The sequence below is a fragment of the Ailuropoda melanoleuca genome, chromosome 8, assembly GCF_002007445.2.
Source record: "Ailuropoda melanoleuca isolate Jingjing chromosome 8, ASM200744v2, whole genome shotgun sequence".
NCBI lineage: Eukaryota > Metazoa > Chordata > Mammalia > Carnivora > Ursidae > Ailuropoda > Ailuropoda melanoleuca.
This window is the reverse complement of record NC_048225.1, coordinates 23422812-23440506: the sequence shown is the minus strand read 5'-3', so window position 1 is coordinate 23440506 and position 17695 is coordinate 23422812. Positions and strand designations below refer to the sequence as shown.

The window sequence follows — 17695 nt, the reverse complement described above, 5'->3', positions numbered from 1 at the left end:
TTGTTCTCCCGCGCCCGGGTATGTCCCCACCCACAGCTGCAAAATCGTGAATGAGGTGGCTAGGGTCTCTTTTTCATCCTGAAGCCTGAAAAAGGCTAAACTCAAAGCCACTCATTAACTGTCACAAAATTATGTCTTCCAGTGCTGTGCAGATTTGTGAAAATACAGTCCCTCATTTTCCTTATGGCTAAATTTGGGACTACGTGGAATTCAACTTCCAAATACTTTTGCATAAAACATCACCAAAAAAAAAAAGAGAGAGAGAGAGAGAGAGATTGCTAGTCTTATAGAAAAAGAGGCCCCACGCATTCCCTGTAGGTCCTCTCAAATTGCTTCTGGACTGAAAGAAATCGCCCTGCCATGTCATAGGTGACTGTAGAGCCAGTCTCCAGTCATCCAGTACGGAAGTCCCTAGGCCAAGCCCAGAACCTTGGAGTTCTGGCTCGTAGTTAAGTTTTAGGGTTCAGTAACCCAGAGCTGCTGCTAAAACATGTTTTTGAAAATAAACAACTTCATTGCAAAGGAAGTGCTTCAAAGCCCTTCAATTCAGAATGAAACCTGAGATTTGACAGTGTTACCTGAAATCACAGTTTTCTGAAGGAAAACGGGATTGCAAAATAATCTCAAGGTACTCAGGGACAAATAACAACTGAGGAAGCTTTTGGTACGAGCCTCCGTTACTGATCAGGAAAGGGGAGAGGGGTCACAAAGCAATTCATAGTGTAGTGTGAATTTGTGCAGAGGAGTTCTAGAATTCTAAACCCAGGTGGGTATGTTATTAGGAACAGCATAGAACTTTTTCGCTTGGGGGCGAGGTGGGGGATGATGATCCAATCCAAGTTGTTCTGGAATGTAGTGTCTGTGTAAGTGCTATCAGTATAAGACAGTGTGAATTGAAGAGGAAACAACTTGTTGACAGGAGTATAGAACTCTGGTCCCTGTCTGGGGCAGGAGCTGTCTTTGCCAGGGGCCCTGAGGTTCTTGGGGCAGGCAAAGCTGGAGTTGGCCCCCAGGCTTGCAGGGGGCCGCCGCTGTCTCACTGTAGAGCATCCTTAGTCAGCGCCTGGTTGGAAAAGAGGAAAAGAGCTTAGAGATGAGAAAGGTGGCAGCAGAGAGTGTCTCCCCTTTCTGGCTCAGAGGCCCTGTGATTAGCAGGTTGTGGGAAGCCGGGCAGACCCCCCTTGGCCTAAATGGGACCTTGCTGCCAGCCAGCATCTTGAAAGCTGGGCGGGATTCCCATTCCCTGTGCTGTGTTTGGCGGTGGGTCCCAGAGGGGGTGGTGCGTGGAATGGTTTGGGGGCATCTCCCTGGAGTAATGGGTTAACGTACTGCTCAGTTATGAGACTGATGGGAAAATACTTGGGAGCATGGGGGAGGGAAACCCTTGGGAAATTTGAACTGGATGAGAGAAGTCCCTTTCTGTGGTCCACAGAGCACTTTCACTGTTCTGCCTCCTGATTGGCTTTGTGACCGTTCTCAGTCATCTTGCAGGAGTAGAAAAAGATCACAAGGCAGCAGGATTTGGCCTCCCTGTTAATTTTTTTTTTTCTAAATGTCTTTTAAAAAATGTGGAAAGGGAGGTTCCCCATTTCCGCCAGTTGTTTATGAAGGCCTCAGCTGACTGAACCACCTCCTTGTCTTGATTCAGTTACAGAAATACCTTGCAAGCCGTCTCTGCCCATTTTTACTTCACAAAATGTGCTTTGGTCCCGGGTGCTGTTCCCAGCCATCCGAGGCCGAGCGGGTGCGTGGATTTGGGATGGCAGAAAACTCGTATGGTGACCCCTCTCTTCTGGGGACAGCCCCCTTGTCTGTTTTGGAGGCATCCCGAAGTCTCACATTTTATGGGTCACTGTTTCTTTAACAAAATCTAACTACATACGATGGAATTGGGTGGTGACGGTTCTGGAATTCAGCTGTCTCCAGTTTGAGGCTCCACCTTTTTTGTCTTTGAAGTAAAATGTTTTCACTGAGCGATTTTCAGCCCGGGTGCTGCTGAGGCCGCCGTACCTTGTTGCCCTTAACCAACAGGCCTTGGAAACTCCCTGCAGCTTCTGTTGGGAAAGGCCCTGCCAGATGTCCCAGATATCCCTGCTGTTGCCCCTTGGCATCTTTCTCTTTTCCTTGGATGGCCTTCACTGCTCTGGAGCACGAGCAGTGCACTCCCTGGGTCCTGGGCATGGAGACTCCGTTCCAGGGAAGCTGTTCCTCTCCCCGTCCTCCCCATGGCAGCTTTCATGTGCCGCCTGCTGTTTGGAAGGTCTGTCCCTTGGGACTGCCTTCTCTTTTCAGTCCCCATCAAACACCCCAGAGGGAGGCCTTGTCAGGCTGTGTAAGCCCTGCATATGCTTCCCATAGGCGTGAAGAGCCGGACTCAGGAGCCAGTCAGCCCAAGCGTGGCCGGCTTTGCCTCGGACCATGTGTGACCTCAGGAAAGCTAATGACATCACTGTGCCTCAGGATTCTCGTCTACAAGATGCTCGTAATAATAGTTACTGTCTCAGAGGGTTGCTGTGACAATGGAAGGCATAGCTCGTGGAAAACACCCAGAACCCTTGCTAGGTCCATAGCAAGTACCACTGTTCCATATTATCCTCCAGCCTCCGGCTTTCTAATATGATTCTTCATTTTTAAAAGATTTTATTTATTTATTTATTTATTTATTTATTTATTTGAGAGAGAGCGTGCACACAAGGGGAAAGGGGCAGAGGCAGAGGGAGAAGCAGGCTCCCCACTGAGTAGGGAGTGCAATGCGGGGCTCGATCCCAGGACCCCGGCATCATGACCCGAGCCAAAGGCAGATGTTTAACCGACTGGGTCACCCAGGTACCCCTCCAGTATATCCTATATTTATATTCCTTGAGGTCAGGGGACAGTGTATTTTATTTAGAGTTCCAGTAATCGGTGGCAGTGACTTAGGGCAAAGAAGATATTTAATATCCGATCAGGTCATTTCTGCTATTCAGCTCACCGCACATGTGTGTTCAGCTCCTGCAGCTCCCTAGTCTCTTTCGTGTACATTACCTCCTCTTTTTTTAACTGTCACTGATAACCACACGAGGTGGCTTCGGTTATTCTTATTGTACAAATGAGGGAATCATGGTTCAGACCGGGAAAGAGGTCTAGGCCGAAGTCACCCAGAAAACCATTAAGAAGATGCCTTTCGAAGTTTTTCACAATATCAGACAATTAGTGGGAAAGCAGTCACTTGTTTAGTGTGTTGTTTGAGGTCTGCTAAGACACAGATGGCAAGACCCGATTGGACTTGCAAGACATGTATTGGGGTGGGAGGGAGATCTCTGAAGGACAAAGTGGGGGATGGCCAGGGAAGGCGGGGGAGGGGGAGCCTTTTGACCATGCTGCAGGTCTGTCACCTGGAAAAGGGGAGAGGGAAGGGAAGGAGGATCTGGGTGGGGAAGAGCCTCCATCTGCAGCTCAGTTCCAAGAAATGTTTGGCCAGACTCCTGGGGAACCGTCAGGTCAAAGCTGCCCAGTGCAGGAGCTCGCGTCCCCTCCTCCTGCAGCGGGAGGTCTCAGTCGCCCCTTGTCATGGCTGCCGCTGCTCAGGTGACCACAGCACATCACACCTGACTGATGGAGGTGCGTTGTCAGATAGGCCAGCACGGTTTTTCTGTCTGGCTGGTTGTACGGCATGGCTCGAGCCCCCGGTCCCGATGGTCTCAGTGGCCCGCGGTAGGCTTCAGAGCTCCGTGCACATTGTTGACTGTAACAAAGCAAATGGCATTGTCTTCTGTGTGACTCACCTCTCCCTGAGAATCACAAGAGTGAAAGTTCTCCTAAGGTGAGTGAATGTGAAAGTTTGAACTTTGACGGGAGGCTGGGAGGCTCTTCGCTGGAGAGGTGCTCGCGGGGCGCAGCCCTGTGGAGGTGTTTGACATTCAGAGCTGAAGTGGGCGCAGTTCTTCTGAAGGCCCCTCAAGGCCAGGTTCTCGGTCCTTTCTTCTTTAAAAGCCAGGCGTAGGTAGGACACTCTCAGCTCTTCACACGACGGTGGAACAAAGCGTGTTTCTTCTGCTGCCACTTGCTGCCGTTCCCGTTCTGTTTGTCATCCAGTCCAATCTGGCTGCCACACCTTACATTTGAGGGGTTGCTCAGAAATTATTTTCTGGATGAAGGCTTGAGAAAGCTTCAGGGCCCCTATGACTTGGCATGTAGCTCACCTTCCCAGGCCTTCTAACAGCCTTTGCTAGTCGTGTCTCTCATCCTGGATATGCAGGGGCAACTATACTGCCAGGATGAAATAAATTCCAGAGACTGCACTCTGCCCATGAAATATGGGCTTCACGCTCCTCAAATTCATCTTTCTAATCCTAATCAGCCAACCTATCTTTCTTTTTTCTGTTACCTCGATACATCATAGGGAGGCATTGTCTTTAGACACTTGCATTGGTTCGAAAAAGCATTTCTTTGGTTTCTAACAAAATTCTCACCCCCTACCCTCAAATCCAAACCTAACCCTTTCTGGTGACTTCTTAAAACAGTCAGTTACCTAGAAGACATCAGAAGGAAAAGCTCTAAAGAACCCACTTCCTGACTTGAGCTTCCCCAGCTCTCTGTCCGAGTCTGTGTCTGAGTGGTAGGTTGACTATGGTTAGACAGAGCCCTTGGCTTTGGAGGGAAGAGGTGGCTGCATTTGAATACAGGCTGCCCCTTTAAGAGAACACCAGTCTCCTTTCTCCTTCCACCCCCACACAGGTGTACTTGCACATGTGCAGGTGCGGCGACCCCAAGCAAAAACAAGGGCCTTTCCTCCACACACGCTAACGCGCGTAACTGTCTTCTTCTCAAGGCCAAGACAGACGGGCTGGGGAGCCTCACTTAATGTCTGTTCCAGGTGGGGCAGCCTGGCCGACCCGTGGCCTGCCACCTGGGCTTGTGGCCCGGTCTGTCTGGGGCATTGATTAGCCAGAGAGGACTTTCTGCTTTACCTTCAGTTCATGCCCTGGGATCTGTCTCTAGGCCCCAAACTCTAGGCCCAACATTTGTGGCAATGCCGCTGAATTCCTGGGTCAGCCTTACATAATAATTAGGTGGGGTGGGCCTTGCGAGGAGCATAAATGATTAGGGAGAAAAGCACATTGGGGGAAAGAGGATCTAAGTCTGTCTGTGGCCAAGATTTCCCCAAACCCTAAATGTCTGTGATACTTTCACTTGCAAAGCAGTTTGCATCTGTCCTTTTTTTGTGCGCACCTACTTTGAATCAGAGCAAGAACTTCACAGAGTTATCCCAAACTTAACAAATCCACACTGATTGTTCTCATGTACGGTATTTTTTAAAATGTCACATTTATGTACTTTAACCTTTCTTGTAGCCTGCAACTTTATCCTTTTCCAAAGTTGCTGTGTAAAAGGCCAATTTAATTCTTGGAAGAATAATTGAATTTTATCTAGTGCTTTTGCTATGTTTATTTTTTAAAAATTTCATCCTTTTTGCTTGTCTTTCTTTGAAAAGTCTGCTTTTAAAAATACTTTTTCTGTTGCTTCATTCTTCTGTTCAATCTCACTGTTGTAAATGGTTCCCAGAATGTTCAGCACTGTGGTCGCCTCTGTATATATGTGTGTGTATATATTTAAATTTATACTTATATGTTTTTAATAACAGGGATTTAGTTGACATCTCTATAAACCAGGGAAGAGCAGGGATCACTAGTTCCATTTTAGAGATGGGAAAACTAAAGCCCAGAGAGGTTAAATTAGTTGTGTAAGATCGTGCAGTGAATCAGGGAGGAAGTGGGTGCAAAGTGCTGGGTGCTTGACCTCCCCACTTGGGGCATTCCTTGGCCATCTATATATTTTTAATTTCTTAGGGTATTGTCCGCTCTCATCTCTCAGTTTTCCACTGCCTGACACGTTTGTTTATTTTTAATTTTTTTGAAATTCTTTCTCCTTTCTTTTGGTCTAACTTGCCGGGGACATGGACTTGACATCAAAGGCTGGTTTTACATGATTTGAGAGCTGTTTTCTGACCTGCTTCCGTTGTTAGCTGCTGGCTCTTTCAGCAGTAAATAAATGCAAGTTCATGAAGTCATTGTCCGTTGTGTTCGTGGAGTGTGTTTTTCAAGCACCTGTCAGATAGTGTGCTTGTGTGTTGAATTACTAGAACCTGTATCCCAACTGCTGTCCTTGAGTTATCAGCCATCGATATACGAACTTACTGCTAGACCATGTGATTCATTGAACCAAGGCGTTGTTGGCTAGTTATGGGATGTACCGCATTTAGATCGTGTTGGAGAGGAGAGGAGGTCGGGGTGGGGTGGGGGCAAAGGATGGGCATAACTCAGAAGTGGGGGAAATGTACCTACAGATATAACCCCACACCAACATGGCAAGCAGTCTCCACCCTTCCATTTCTTTTAACAATCTTCCCGGTGCTTTGGTGGCCAAACCATGAGCCGTTCTTCATCCTCGGGCAGAAGACGTCTGCAGTTTCAGGTTGAGCTTGATCCAGAGGGCAAGAAACTGTCGGGAGCGGGAGGGCAAGACATGGTCAGGATGTTTCCTGTTTGTCATTCAACTTCATTTCATAAGGACTTCACGGACACAGATTTGGCCATCTTTTGTGAATGATAGTTTAGAAGGGGGTTGACAGGAAGGGTGTGATCCCTGTGAGACTCCGGGGTCACCCCTGTACCCCCCGTGGCGGGCACCTTTACAGTGGCAGGAGAGGAAGATAGATTTGTGAACAGATGGGTCATTTCTGGATTCGTGTGTTCTGTTTTTGCCATCATCGTTCGGCTGTGGGTAGAGACACCTGGGGGGAAGGGAGGGGCCAGTCAAGGCCCGTTCCTCTGGTTTAGGACCACCTGCCAGATGTGCGCTCTTAGGGCAGAGTCTGCCCTGTTGCAAGGGTGACCAACCATGAGAGTTTCATAGGTTAAAATAAACGTGGTGTCTTGCCCGCACTGAGGTATTTGATTTGACTTTTAGAGTCAAGCTGAAGAGATTAACTTCTCAAAGTAGCAAAAGAATCCCCAAAGGACAGGCGGTGTGGGTGTTTTTATTTTGGGGAACATGTTGATCCAGCAGCCTGGGAGTCACTCATGTTGATGAGTCCCAGATATAGGGTTTAATAGAGAGAAGCAGCTGGGGTGGACACCTTTCTGCAGAGGACGAGTGTTTCAGCAGCCCAAGCTAGTAAATGTTTATTGAGCACTTGTCCGAAGTACCATTCCTGCCGCCGAGAAAAGAAGGGTCACTAAGACGCAGTCTGTGCGCACCGGGCACGAACAGCTCATTCAACGGCAAGTCACTTTTTGATCGTCGGTGTTCGTTGGTGAGGCAGTATCTCCGTTTTGCATTGCACCAGTGAAAAAACACCATCTCTGCCCTGAGAGCTTTGATTCTAGTGATGAGAGATGGGCACGGAGCAGACAGACCGTCAGGCTTGGTGTCCGTGGAAGCAAACCCATGCTAGAAGGCTACCAGAGAGCATGACTGCCCCGTGCTGACCTCTGTGTGCATGGAAATCAGCTCTCATATGTTAGCCTCACGCTGGGGCACTGATGATGGGGTGAGGACCTGCAGTTGAAATGAAAAGGAAAAACTGCAGTCCAGCCCCGCTCCCCGCTCCCCGCTCCCCGTTCCCCAGCAGTGAGTCCATGGCAATGGACTAGAAAATGAGAAGCTACGGACAGATTGCCAGATGGAAAGGATGAGTCCCAGGAGAATCTTACTGAGATTTTGTCCTCGGTCCATTGCTGTATATTGAACTTGTTCACTTAGACTCAGAGGAAGGGAATACTGACAAGCACAGTAGCAAAGCAACAGGGGATTTTTAATAACCAGCCCCCATCAAGAGAGATGGTGGGACTTCCAGTTCCTAGGCAAGGAGAGGGGACTTCAAACATCACCCAGAGGAGTAGGAATTTACTTGAAGCTTTGCCTTAAAAAAAAAAAAAAAAAAGAGAGACTGACACCTTGGATCTCAAGTGCCTTGAGGGTCCCCACCTGATAGTTCTGCTTCTAGGGTTCTGTCACGTTCTTCAAATCAGGACTGTCAGTGTTGTACTAAGAACTTTCCTCTTACCCAGAAGCTGAGAAGAACAAAGCAGTCAGAGGAAATCCCCCGGCTACAGCCAGCGAGGGAACTGGAGGGAGCAGTCAGCAGGGGTGTGCAGGCCCAGCCAGCGTGTGTGTATGTGTGTGTGTGTGTGTGTGTGTGTGTGTGTGTGTCTGTGGGGTGCCCTCCCTCCTTCACTTCTTTGGAGAGAGACTCCCTTCTAACAGGGACCCCTCTGTTGTTGTGGCCGAGAGTTTCTACTTGAGAAGCATAGTTTCCCAGTGATGCCACCGGATTCCTGATGTGTGACACCCGGGGCAGCATGGTGAAGGACGCCGTTGACTGCCTTGGCGCCCCCAGACAGGGACACCATTGTGAGTCACATCGAGTGTGTGAACTCCCCCTTCCCATGACTGGCACTATTCTTAGTACCATTCTCTGCTCCCTGGGACAAAGGTCACTGGGAGCACCGTCCAGTTGGGTGGGTGGATGGGGCTGGGCCCAGGGTGAGAGGACGTACAGGGAGAGTGAGGAAGAGGCTTTACAATTTTAGCATATGTTGGAGCAAGGGTGAGGGCTGGAGGAGCCCTGCGGCCCCAGGGGTTTGGGCAGAGCTACACGAAGCAATCCAGAAATGTCCTCTGGGAGAGTCTGTAACTGGGAGTGCTAGCCTCATGTCTGGGTTTCAGCAAGTCTGGGGCCTAAGAAGTTCCCATGGGCCGAGATGTGGATGTGATTGGCAGGGTCTCCAGAGTGCATTGCAATCCTGGGGCTACCTCCCAGCTGTGTGCTTCCATCAGGGGCCCTGATATCCCTTCCCAGACCTGCCGTGAACGTGACCCTGGTTGTGGAAGCAAGCTCCTGTGTAGGACCGTCCATGAGTCCAGCCAGAGAATGGACTTACCCTCGACCCAGAACGCTTGCCCAGACCCGGTGTTTCCAGCTGGGAGAATAAATAATTCCACGTCCTTCCTAGTTACGGCTCCCCACCGCTAAAAGGGCAGTTTAAGAGTCAGCAAAAAGGAGGAATCTTGGCGGGGGGATCTCATGGATCCCTTTTATTTGGTACCACATATGTGCTTTCGGAAGGCTGAACAGCCACTTTAGGAATCCATGGCAGGAGCCCTGTGTGTGCCTGTCAGCACTTGGTGGGCTTACTTTCTTCCAGAATCGGGGGGAGGAGACTGGAGCTGACATCACCCTATATTGACTTTCTTGTTGTGAAGCTTCCCAGAGACATTGCTCCCCATTCAAGTGCCTACACTTTTGTTAGGCATCTGTTTTCCCTATTTATGCTGTCTCTTGCCTTTGGTTTAAATAGTAAAAAGAACTTGAGCAGTACTTCACCCATGAGCTAGGCTCCTAGTTTCCAAATTTCACAGTGTTATGTTCCCTATGAACAGAGGAAAATTCACAAATGCGAATAAAGCCAAACCCGCAGACAGGGATTTACCCTATCCTCCCTCCCCCCACACCCCGGCCATACAGACAGAGCAGGGGCTGGTGCAGGCAGCGAGAGCTTGTACTTCTGACATTTCAGTTCGGGAAATGGCACTGGGCAGGGCAAACAGCAGGAATAATTCTGTCTGACATCCCTGCCTCTGTGAGCTTGTTCCAGCGACAGGACTGAAACTCCCCCTTTTGCACTTTGTGGCTGCCCCATCCCAAGGGCAAGGGACTGGGATGTGTTCTTGGGCCTTTCTCTTTGGGACCTGGAATGTGCCTGCTGCTCCCTGCCAGTGACTAGGACTTGCCTGGGTAGAAGGATCCCGATATGTCCTTCCTTCCCCTTCCTCAGCTTGGTGGGACTAGCCCTCCACTCCCCAAAGGGATATGAAGATGAAAAGTGGGAAAGAGGTTTGCAGGTAAATAGTGGGAGGAGGAAACAGTAAAGTGACATTAGCCTAAAGGCTAGCAGGAGGGGACTGACTCATGGGGCTGGACATGTTAGTTGTGGAGGTGAACACCAGGGTCTCCAGTGGCTGGAGGGTTGGGAGAACCGCCGGCCAACCCAGTGTCCTGTGTCTGCTGTGAGAGGTGAGGAAGAGATTTTGTTTTGTTTTGTTTTGTTTTAGAGGCTTGGTCTTTTTATCCCGTGGCTCACCTCAACCAGGCAGGCTTTCAGATGCCCGCGCCTGGGTTGGTCTTGTCTAAGGACAGAGCAGTACCGAGATGAAGGATTTGGGGGTCAGACCTCCTGGGTACCATTCACGGCCATTTTACTTCTGAATGGCCTTGTGGCAAGGCCTGCAGGCGAGTGACGCAGTACCTCAGAGTTCTCTGTTGTGAAAAATGGTAAAAGCAAATTTGATAATCTTAGTATCTACTCCCTGGAGTAAGAGTAAGTGTAAGGAATAATGAGATGGACATAAAGCATCATGCACAGTGTCCCGTGCATAGTGAGCGCGACAAGGCCTAGCTCTTGTTTGCATTTTTCTTCATCCGAGGTGTTACAGAGACTCATCTCTGTGTGCTATGCCTCCCGTCTGTGGGCTTGGCCCCGGGGGACGACTACAGACTCCAGGGCTCATTCACGTAGTTTCCGAGTAGTTGACTTTTCCTTGTTATGTCTCTCTTCAAAAGGGTAGGAAGACAATGCTCTTGGGTGTATAGTCACTTCGCACAGCTTCCGGAAGCCTGCTCTTTCGCAAGGTTGTTACAGCTGCTGTTTCTGAATTTCTTGGCTACCAGAAATTCCATAGCCTTTCTTAATAGCAATATGTGGACTGACGCCTGCCCGTCCAAAATGGCTTCTCCACAGATTCCTCCTATCATGTCCCGTTTCGTCCTGTGAGCCCAGGCAGGCAGTAGTAGCTGGTAACTTGAACTCAACTCCCAAGAAATCTGCACATGGGTCTGAGTTGTATGCAAAACGGTGTTTTAACAGGAGGGGAAACAGAAGAGGGTAAGGCTTTACTGGGGTAGCATTCTGGGCTGTGTCTTCGAATGTTCAGTTATTTCGGAGGGTCCGCTGAACCATCTTGCGGTACAGCACGTGTAAGGTATTTCTCACAGGATGGTCTGAGAGAACTCAAGCTGCATGCTAGAAGGATGAGGTAGAGCCATTTCCTCTTCCGTATTTAGCTTGGCCTGTGCTGAAGAGGACACCGGGAATGGCCCCCAGCAGGCAGTTACTGGGGGATGCGTCCTTTGGCTGCCCAAGGAATATTCAGGTCACCTGCTGTTGCCCTGGTGCTTGGAGCCTGAAGGCCTGGGCGCTAACTCAAAGCCCTGGAGCGAAGTCACATCGCTTTTCTGAGCATTTTTATTTTTCTGCCTTGAAAGCATGGAAACAGTAAGACCAGCTGTGCCTTGCCTATAGAGAAGGCAGGGGAGTGGATTTTAGTAGGAAGCAAAATGATGCATGTGAACATACCTTGTGGAAGTATAAGGTATAACAAGAGATGACCTCTCTAGGTCATAAAGAATGTTTCTTTTTTAGATGAAAAAAACTTGTTTCCTGTTGAATCTCACCTTACTTTGGATCAGACAGATCTGAAGCTCAGGTTCAGGATTAGAGCCTTCGAAAGTCAAGTTTTCCTGTGTGAGTTAGTGTTCCTGGCCCCCTTCATCTTCCCTCCCCTGTCCAGATGGCTTCTAAGATAGCGCTGTAAGTGTAGGCCCCACAGCAAGCACCACGGACTGTTGAACCCGTATCTGTTTCTCTGGCTGCACCCATAAACAAGATAGGAATCACTGGCAGCATTGTCATATCTGAATAGAAAGTTATCTTAATGGGAAATCTATTAGCATAAATCCTTTAGCATAAGATAAATGGACTATCAGAATATGTCTGACTTTCCAGAACTAAGATCTTGGCAGCGTTGATGGCTAAGACAAGAGAATTGTGTGTGTGTGTGTGTGTGTGTGTGTGTGTGTGTGTGTGTGTGTGTGTGTAAGTTAGAATATACTGACCCATGAAGAATTTCTGAGACAGTCCTCACCTGACCTCTGAGGATTTCATGGGTGGCAGGTTAATCCCTTATAGAGTGATGACGTTCTCCTTTCTTAGTTTGGGTGCGTGCCTGTGACCGAAAGAATGTCTAACTTCTGTGTCCTTCTTAGAAGCACTTATGAGCTTTGACTTCAGATGGGAACTGGCAAAGATATTCCTTAGTTAATGTCTTTATTGCTAATTAAGGCAAAAATAATGACTTAGTTCTTGAAGGCACAAAAGATTATGCCACCTTAGAATGTCTCAGAGGATAGATCCAGTAATTTCTTTCTAGAATTTGCATTGCAGTAAAAATGGACTGACCTTTAAGTCAAAATAATATTGATAAGACAATAGTATATTGTAAGTGCTTTTTTGGGGAGGGAGTGGTAGGAAGTTTTTACCTTCAGTCCTTTGGAACTCATAGCACCTCCCCCAGCCTCTGTGCTATGTGCCGCCGTCATCCTCCTGGGGCTGGATGGACTGGAGAGCAGGCAGGAGGGGCACTGTGTATAATGGGATTCGTTGCTGGCAGAGCGGAGCCTCTGGTGTAATGATTCACAATGGCTTGTGTTTCCAGGCAGTGGACCAATCCAGCTGTGGCAGTTTCTTCTGGAATTACTCACTGATAAATCCTGTCAGTCTTTTATCAGCTGGACAGGAGACGGCTGGGAGTTCAAGCTTTCTGACCCAGATGAGGTAAGAAGGGAGGGACTCGTGAGCGCTGTGTGGAAGAGGGTTGAGAGTGAACTCCGGAAAGTGGTTATGTGGGCCGGGATGACATTTCCTAGGATTCCAGCCCCACCTCAGCCCCTTGGTGCTGGTACAATCTCAAGCCAGTTACGTAGCCTGTCCGAGATCGAGTTGCATCCTTTAGACAATAGAGTAAATATCTATACCGCCCATTTGTTTTCCAAGATTTCACGGATACCATACACAAATGTCTGGGACACAGTGGGCCCTTCGTAAATATAGGTTGCCTTTTCTGGAAGGGGTTGGGCAACTCAAGAGGTCTTAGAAGATCAGTACAATCTGTTCACTAATGTATTGCTTTATTCAACAAATGCCTATTGAGTGATTGCTCTGTGCCTTGCCCGAATCTGAGCATGACAGAATTGAAAACACTGAACAAGAGAGACAACATCTCTGGTCTGGCAGACACGAGAGGATAGCACGCCCCAGTACAGAAAAAATGCTTCCCTTTGATGAAATGCAAGCTTGATTGGCTCCACTCCCTCACACTAAATTTCACGCTTGCAAAGCGAGCGTAGCCTACCAACAACATAAAGAAAAAGAAGAATCTATGGTGTTGCTTGTCTTTTTTTTTCCTCCCTAATACTTCAACTCTGTTACATAGAAACACAGGGTCAATGTATTTTCATTTATTTAGAGAATCTTGCCCAGTTCTTGAAAATGGGAATTCGGAATAGGTGGGTGCAAGAAAGATTTTCCATGTACTTGAATCTCTAGCCATCTTCCTTGAACATCATGGGTCAACATGAATGGATATACGGGCATATCAGGGTGTCTACTGGGGTTATCCTCTAGGTTTCTACCCCATCTCTTATTCGCTTGTTATTCTTTTAATTTCAGGTGGCCAGGAGATGGGGAAAAAGGAAAAACAAGCCTAAGATGAATTATGAGAAACTGAGCCGTGGCCTACGCTACTATTATGACAAAAACATCATCCACAAGACAGCGGGTAAACGCTACGTGTACCGCTTTGTGTGTGACCTGCAGAGCCTTCTGGGCTACACGCCCGAGGAACTCCACGCCATGCTGGACGTCAAACCCGATGCCGATGAGTGACGGACACCAAAGGGGTCGGGGAAGCTCTGCTGAGACATGTCGAAGAACAACCATGTTGGTCGGACTCTTAATTTTTAATCGTTATTCTATTTTTAATTTTCCAGAACTCATTTTTTACATTCAGGGGTGGGAGCTAAGTGAGCTGCAGCTATAGTCAATTGTACACAGTTGGAAAAAAGAGAGCCAGGACTTGTGGGGTGGGTGGGACGAAAAATTCTAGAGCAAATTTTCAGGAAAGAGAGAGAGAGAGAGAAAGGTCTTCTTAGAAGCTTGAAGAATCTGGCTTAAGGGAGGAGGAGACTAACGTGTCCCATTATTTTTTTAAAATCGTCCATGAGAAAAAAAATGTGTCTTGAGTTATGGACCTATTAGCAAAAGAAATTGACACAGAGGAGTCATGAGACCCATGAAAAGGCAATTAATTTGCTTTTGTTTTTAGCTCTGGGAGGGCAAAAAAGAGGGAGGTGGGATAAAACATTTGGGGAATGCACTAAAAACCAAGGACTGTTTACTTTTTACTCAACTTTCGAAACAAAGATGGACTTCAGTGGGGAGGGGCCCAAACTGTTTTTTGTGTTAAAATTTATTTTATTAAATTTTGTGCCAGTATTTTTTTTTTCCTTAAAAATCGTCTTAAGCTCTAAAGTGGTCTCAGTATTGCGGTGCCACGCAAGTTTGTTTTTGTTTGCCAGCTGAGGATTCTGTCACAGTGCAAGGAAACTGTTTATATAGACCCCACTGGAAATGCAAAGTGCTGTCACTGAGATCGGGGATCCCAAATTCACGTGACTTCTATATGAAGGAAAAAAAATCATGCTGATTTGGGTACAAGGGACCTGTGCATATGAATTTCATCTGTGTTTTAAAAAATGATCACTCCCCTCTTCTTACTTGTCATTAGTGGATTCTTGGGGTTTGGACTTAACGTTGAACTAAGAAGCATTAAGTCTTCGAACTGAATGTATTTTGCGGCCCTGGTTTTGGAGCCAGGAGCACTGTTGAAGTCATAGAAAGGAGATCAAAGGAGGAAGACTGACTTGGTTCTTTATTGGTTCTATACCTATAACATATATGACTTGGAATAAAAGCTGGGTGCATGGGCATTACTCCTCAGGTCTTTGGAAGTAAGTCCTGAATGCATGTCATTCCAAACCAACACTCTACACTTTCTCCTTTATGTCTCATTGTCCCGCAACCTACGTTTATTGCTTCCCCCCACCCTGTTACCCAGTAGAGAGAAATGTCCAGCTTTCCGATTGGTGAGTGAAAGAGCAATGCAGTCATGACATGAGGTGAAGAGTGTCTGACAAAGCCATATAGACGTCCTGGGTTTTAGGAACAATGGAAGTTAAGGTTGCATAGAAGTAAAATGTGGCTTGGCTGTCTTTGGGAGGAGAAGTGCAAGGCTTTCCTTTGAAGAGTTTCAGCTAGTAGAGTCAGGTGTCAGGGGAGGCCGTGTAGGCAGAGTGGAGTGCAGACACTACTCGGCCCGTGCTTGGATCTGTTATCTTGGCACAGGGTAAGCGAGGGTTAATAATTACAGAAGAGACGAATGACTTGAAGGCAAAGGAAACATAAGAAAAGGAGCTTGAGTGAAGAAAATGAGGTGGTCTGTGAGATTTGAATAGATTTCTAGTTCCTCCAAAGTTCAACGACAAACTCACTTGACTGGGGCAGTGTTGAAGGGTGGTCTGCAAAGGTTTGGATCTTTTTCCGGGGTGGGGAGGGTGGGAACAAACACCTAACCAATGAGGACAATTGCCTAATACACTTGCACCCTCCTCCCCCAGATAGATGCCTGATTAAAAGGGATAATGACAGAGGGACAGCTCTCTTGCAGATTTCAGTGGGAGAGGCGAAGGGACATTTAAGGTGGGCTTCTCAGGGCGAGCCCTTCTTGGGCTCTGGCTGAGAGACTGGAAGTAGTTACTACCTGTTAGCATATCTTCAAGAAAGTGGATCGTTGACTTCCAGGTCCTCTTGCAGAGCCTGAATTATCAGGAGCTTAGCTCTGTGATTCCTGAGTTTCCTCATACTGATAAATCGGAGTGCCCACTTGGAAAGCAAAGGCAGAGTTGGCCCAGCTGTGTATTCTCACCTTCTTCCGGATGCGGGTGCCTTAATGAAGCTCTCGAAATATTTTAGGAGCTGCTCAGGGAGTATGAGGCAGAACCTTTGGATTACATTGTTTTCTCTTAGATTATGTGATCTTTGTTGGGCACTGGCAGAGGCGTGTGTATGTGTGTGCGTGCACGTGTGTACGTGTGTGTGCGTGTGTGCGTGCGTGCGTGTGCGCGCTTGCAGACGTGCAGAACTGCCGCTAAAATATTACCTGGGTTTTTCAGTGAAGTCTTTCCACATTTCAGTAACGGGCAAGAGTAGAACCAAGGCAGGGCATCGGCCATCGCTTGCTGTTCGCAACCAGGCAGAACGTGACTTTCTCAGTGCATCCAACCTTTCCTCTTGCATTTCTGCTGGAAACTCCCCTCGTGTGAGCGTGTCTAAGTCCTGCAAGAACTCCATAGCAGTTAAGAGAGAAGAAAGTACCTCTTCCTGAGCCCGCTTGTTTGCTAAGATGCCTCTCTCTCTAGGTCCGCCGTTTTCCGCATTTGTAGATAGCGCGCTAGTGAAGCCAGCTTTGTGCATCTGGCCAGATGCTTTTTCTCCTTCTGTCCAGAGGCCAGAGACCATCCCAGGAAGAGTGGTGGGTGGTTTATACACTGGAAATGTAGCAGAATTGTTGCATTTATGCTTTTTAAAAACACATGTTAACTTCAGAGGAAGGATGGGCAGATCTGGTTGAGCTGATGAAACCCTTATTTTCCTGGAGATGCCTTAACCCATGTTGGTTTTGGCTGTTGGGTTCAGGGTCACTTTTGTTTCCTTCTCCAAGCAGGGGAGGGACTTCCCTACACAGAGCCCTGGTTTTGTGGCTTTGGGGATCAGAGGTAGCATTCAAAGATCAGATGTGCTTTTCCTCACTTTGGAGACAAACACTCTGGGTTTTAGAGCATTAACCTGCCTAATCTTCATGGTGAAAATCACACCTTCTCTGTTCTAGTCATGCTGTGCATGCTGCTTTCTGTTGGGGTCTATATAAATGTGTTGAACTCATATCTACATTCCAAAGAAGTTTCAAGGAACCATAAATATATGTATACATATACATATATAAAGTATATATATTAAAATGAAATTATCTCTATCAGGAATACTGCCTCAGTTACTGAACTTTTTTTAAGAATACTTTTTTTTTAAGCTGAGAAGTATAGGGGTGAAAAAGATGTTATATTGTGTTTGACTATTTTCCAACTTGTATTTTCATATAATTTATATTTTTTAAAAGCTGAACATTTAAAAGCAAGATGAAAAAAGGAAAAGCAGGTGCTTTTTAAAAATCAGAACTGAGGTAGCTTAGAGATGTAGCGATGTAAGTGTCTATGTGTTTTTTTTTTAAATGCAAAAAAATTTCTTATGGGGGAGTTTTTTGTTTGTTTATTTTAGTAGCTGATGCTGGCACATCATTTTGCTGGAGAGTTTTTTATATACTGTAGCCTGATTTCATATTGTATTTTAAACTGTGTGAGATTAAAAACAAAGAAATTCATTCATAACAATGTGGGTTTGGCTCGATTCTTTCCTGTCTGGTGCATGTGTGAAAAAGCAGGACAGACTCACCAACCGGAGACAAGCTAAGGAAGAAATGTAGTTCAGTCTTGCTGATCTCATGATCTCAAGACCAGCTCAAAGATTTCCTAATAAACTTATAATGAGAATATACGGAAGTATAATGCTGTCCCCCGATTATTGAATATACGGTGTCATCCTTTGTGGAATGTTCCTGGTCTCGTCACATCGCATTTTGCTCATGTCTGAAGGAACGAAGAGCCACGTGAAGCAAGTTTTTTATGACTCAACAGATAAACGTTTCA

The 17695-nt window shown here is 47.1% G+C and overlaps 1 protein-coding gene across 5 annotated transcripts in view; it reads left to right on the top strand.

Moving 5' to 3' along the window:
• Positions 1 to 17380, top strand: part of ETS1 (ETS proto-oncogene 1, transcription factor) — a 65828-nt gene extending 48448 nt beyond the window's left edge. For all 5 annotated transcript variants that reach the window (XM_034666070.1, XM_034666071.1, XM_034666069.1 and 2 more), the window contains 2 exons: positions 12535 to 12653; positions 13548 to 17380. In XM_034666070.1, coding sequence (XP_034521961.1) covers positions 12535 to 12653; positions 13548 to 13763 — 335 coding nt within the window. In that variant the 3' untranslated portion in view covers positions 13764 to 17380. The remainder of the gene's footprint in view (positions 1 to 12534; positions 12654 to 13547) is intronic.
• The last annotated feature ends 315 nt before the right edge of the window (positions 17381 to 17695 follow it).